At 39.1% G+C, this 3,208-nt stretch overlaps 1 protein-coding gene across 1 annotated transcript; it reads right to left on the bottom strand.

Annotated features, from left to right (window-relative positions):
* Positions 1 to 1,537: 1,537 nt before the first annotated feature.
* Positions 1,538 to 2,986, bottom strand: LOC133499439 (cytochrome c oxidase subunit 7C, mitochondrial). The gene is made up of 3 exons (XM_061817467.1): positions 2,705 to 2,986; positions 1,818 to 1,947; positions 1,538 to 1,632 (listed from the first exon to the last, which is right to left on the bottom strand). Exons 1-2 carry the CDS (start codon positions 2,777 to 2,779, stop codon positions 1,831 to 1,833), a joined length of 192 nt encoding a protein of 63 aa, XP_061673451.1. The 5' UTR covers positions 2,780 to 2,986; the 3' UTR covers positions 1,538 to 1,632; positions 1,818 to 1,830.
* Positions 2,987 to 3,208: the final 222 nt, after the last annotated feature.

The raw sequence follows: 3,208 nt of genomic DNA, 5'->3' as shown, positions 1-3,208 counted from the left end.
AAACGTTATCGGAATAAAAGTTAAATGCACTGGCCTGTCAAGGAATAAACACGGTCTATTCTCGCAATGTTTTGCAGATGCTGAAAGTTTACTTCAACATAATCGGAGTTAGTGGCAACAAGCTAGCGATACATTGGGACAAACATTCCTGTCAGCAATCGTGACGTATTGTTGTGGGGAGGAGGGCACGCACCACAGGACTGCTGTAAATAGGAGGCTGGAACGCACCTTTATGTGCATGCGCTCGACGTACTGGCCACACCTGAATCAAGCGACGAGGTGGATGATAGTCTGTTTTTTTTTTTTTTACGCCGTCACACTGCCACGCGATTGACGCAATGAGCACCCCTAGTCTAACTGAATTTCCTTTGACATGGCTCATGATGTTTATGACTTTCGACGCAAATGCACTCTCTTAATGTGAAGCAGTTCTGAACATGCGTGTAAAATGCTCCGTACGGTTAACTTGCATTTCCTGTTTCCGGGTGAATACCGGTTTTGGAGCAGGGTCGTTTAGTTAACGTTTATGAAATAAACACGTAAATTAATGTCAAGACCACACAAAATAAGCGACGTCTTGAGAGAATTCGAGGGAAGGGGCGTTACTGTTAGTGCCTCAACGTGGCTACGCTCGTGAAAGCAGAACAACAAACTCAAATGCATGTTCGTTCAACGTTGTCAACTAATATCCGGATTAATTTTAGGTAATTTTTCCTCAATTTCCCAGAGCAATTTTCAGGAAAATTTTAAAATCCAGAATTCCGGGAAATCCGGAGGACTTTCGTCACCGTTTAGCTGAAATGCAGGTTTTGCTGCAAGTGAAACTGCCTTTGGCTGATCTAACAAATTATACTATGGTATGACTCTCTGTCTTACTATGGCCTGATTGATTCTGGAAACCAGAGGTCCCCACCAAAAAGTACTTTATCAATCGTCACAAGCTGGGGGAAAAAACATCAGTTGACAAGTTAGCCATTTGAAAAAAAAAAAAAAAAGTTTCCAAAAAGTTCAGAGAAGCGAGTATAACTTTAAAAAAAAGACAAGAAAATATCTGCAGCCCTACTTTAGGTATGTGCTCATTAGTAAAGGCGATTTGCATGCAAGTTGGCGACAGGTTCACTAATGAAGCCATACAAATTACAGTACCGTACTTTGGCACATGGAGACCAAGTATGAGTCATTAAAAATATGCATGGGATTTTTGGAAGAAGAAGGGGGGGGGGGGAGAGAACAACATCCAACAACAAGCAATTACTGACAGCACCACATTAACAAAATGTGAGTGCACTTAGCAGACTTGATGGCTACCCGCATTGCTCCTAGTAATTACAACAAAATTCAGCATAATGATGAGTTGTATTTTTAACTTGTTCAAATTTGTCAAGCCTTTAAAATATTTATGCGGCACAAAAAAGGTTGGGGAATGCCTATGTAACTCGGGAGTTAAGTCAGTATTAACATTTGATATGCATAAAGTGTATTTTTATGGGCTAATAATCAGCAGTGAAGACATTTTCAACAAATAAAAATAGACAAGTTCATATTTAGGGGCATTTTATTTACAAAGACTTAAGAGTCCCAGTGCTCTGCACATGTAGAAGTCTGATGGTGAAACATGTTTCTGCTGATAGCCTGTGAATGGAAAAAAAACAACTTGAGATTACTTCAACTTTTAACAAGTCTGATTTGTTTGATAGGATAAACATAATTGGAAGATTACAAAAACAGTTTATTCCAATGCTGCTCAATGTCCAAGATCACGACTAGCCAACATGACCAAATAGAGGACATTTCACGCAGCACAAAAATTCAGTTACCTCAGAAGTCATTTTACTTCTTCAGGATCTGATGTCTGACCACAACAAACGGGAATGCAAAGCCACTGCCAAAGAACACCAACATCATGCCCAGCAAACGCCACTTGTTGTCCACGGAAAATGGCAGGTTCTTTAAAAACAAATGTATGCATTACAAGTCGGTAACAAAGTAAAATTACGTCAAAACTGGAGAATACTTTTATACCTCAATAAAAATAAACTCGTCTGCAAGTGACATGCAGAAATAACACAAAATCATCGATGATGTCTTCCTGGATTAGGTGATGAAGTACATAAAGCAATTACCGGCAGCAATGGAAACAGTCACTCGAAGGACACACAGGATAGCAAAACATGCTAATTTCCATGTTGTTATTTAAAATAGCGCAATTACCGGCAGCAATGGAAACAGTCACCCGAAGGATACACACGATAGCAAAACATGCTAATTTCCATGTTGTTATTTAAAATAGAGCATTCTACGCCGATAACTACAAAAGTGAGAAATGATATTGACAAACAAACCTGTTAATTACTTTACAAGACGTAAACAACTTTGCATTGTGTCAAATGACTAATGGAGTTAACCAGCATGCTTTGCCACGAAGCTAATGCTAAGCAAAAACAGCCTGCCAGGAACATAAGTTCACCGCCTTCATTAAAACTAAGGACATTACCTTAAGAACATAAGTAATAATAACTGTGACTTACACGTTTCCCTTTGTAGAATATTTTCTTTTATGACTTGGAGACAATACAGGCATGTTGTTGAGAGGCTTCCAGCATGACCTCCAAGTTACCTTAGCTCCCAGAATCCGGATTTACCGCAAGGCCGCGATTTAAAACGCTTGCATTTAACATTCTAATTATGCTTGAAATTTTTGTACCTTTCCTGGTCCTTCAGCATAATGTGAAGAACGAACAGCAGAAGTGGTGAATCGCCTTACAGCTTGTCCCAACATGGTGAGGTGTTGATTTTGATAATAGGCTGCTCACTGCGACCTTCTTCTAGTTTCCGAGTGAGAGAGAGACGCTTGAATGGAGCAAAGGAGGCTGGGAAACGCGGTCGCTCATGGGAAATGTAGTTTGAATGAGGACGCTCGCTTTTCCCATTAGGGAGTACAACGTCTGACTCACTTCCAATTATCATAAACGAATAAGTAAACAAATGTCAAATAAATTAAATAAAAAATTTTAATGAAATTAATTAATTATTTTTCATCCCTTTCCATTTTATTCAAATCATTCTATATAGACTATAGAATAATTTGAGTTATTTTTTGTTGTTGTTGTTGCTGTCTTGACCTGCGAGCTGGTTAACAAGTTTTAGAAGCAGAGAGAAGCTTGATATATTTTGGGAATGTCAACCAAGCCTGATTACCTGCAGACCA

Source organism: Syngnathoides biaculeatus, chromosome 4 (genome assembly GCF_019802595.1).
Source record: "Syngnathoides biaculeatus isolate LvHL_M chromosome 4, ASM1980259v1, whole genome shotgun sequence".
In the NCBI taxonomy this organism is placed as follows: Eukaryota; Metazoa; Chordata; class Actinopteri; order Syngnathiformes; family Syngnathidae; genus Syngnathoides; species Syngnathoides biaculeatus.
The sequence above is the reverse complement of the archived record's forward strand: the minus strand, read 5'-3'. Positions and strand labels throughout refer to the sequence as shown.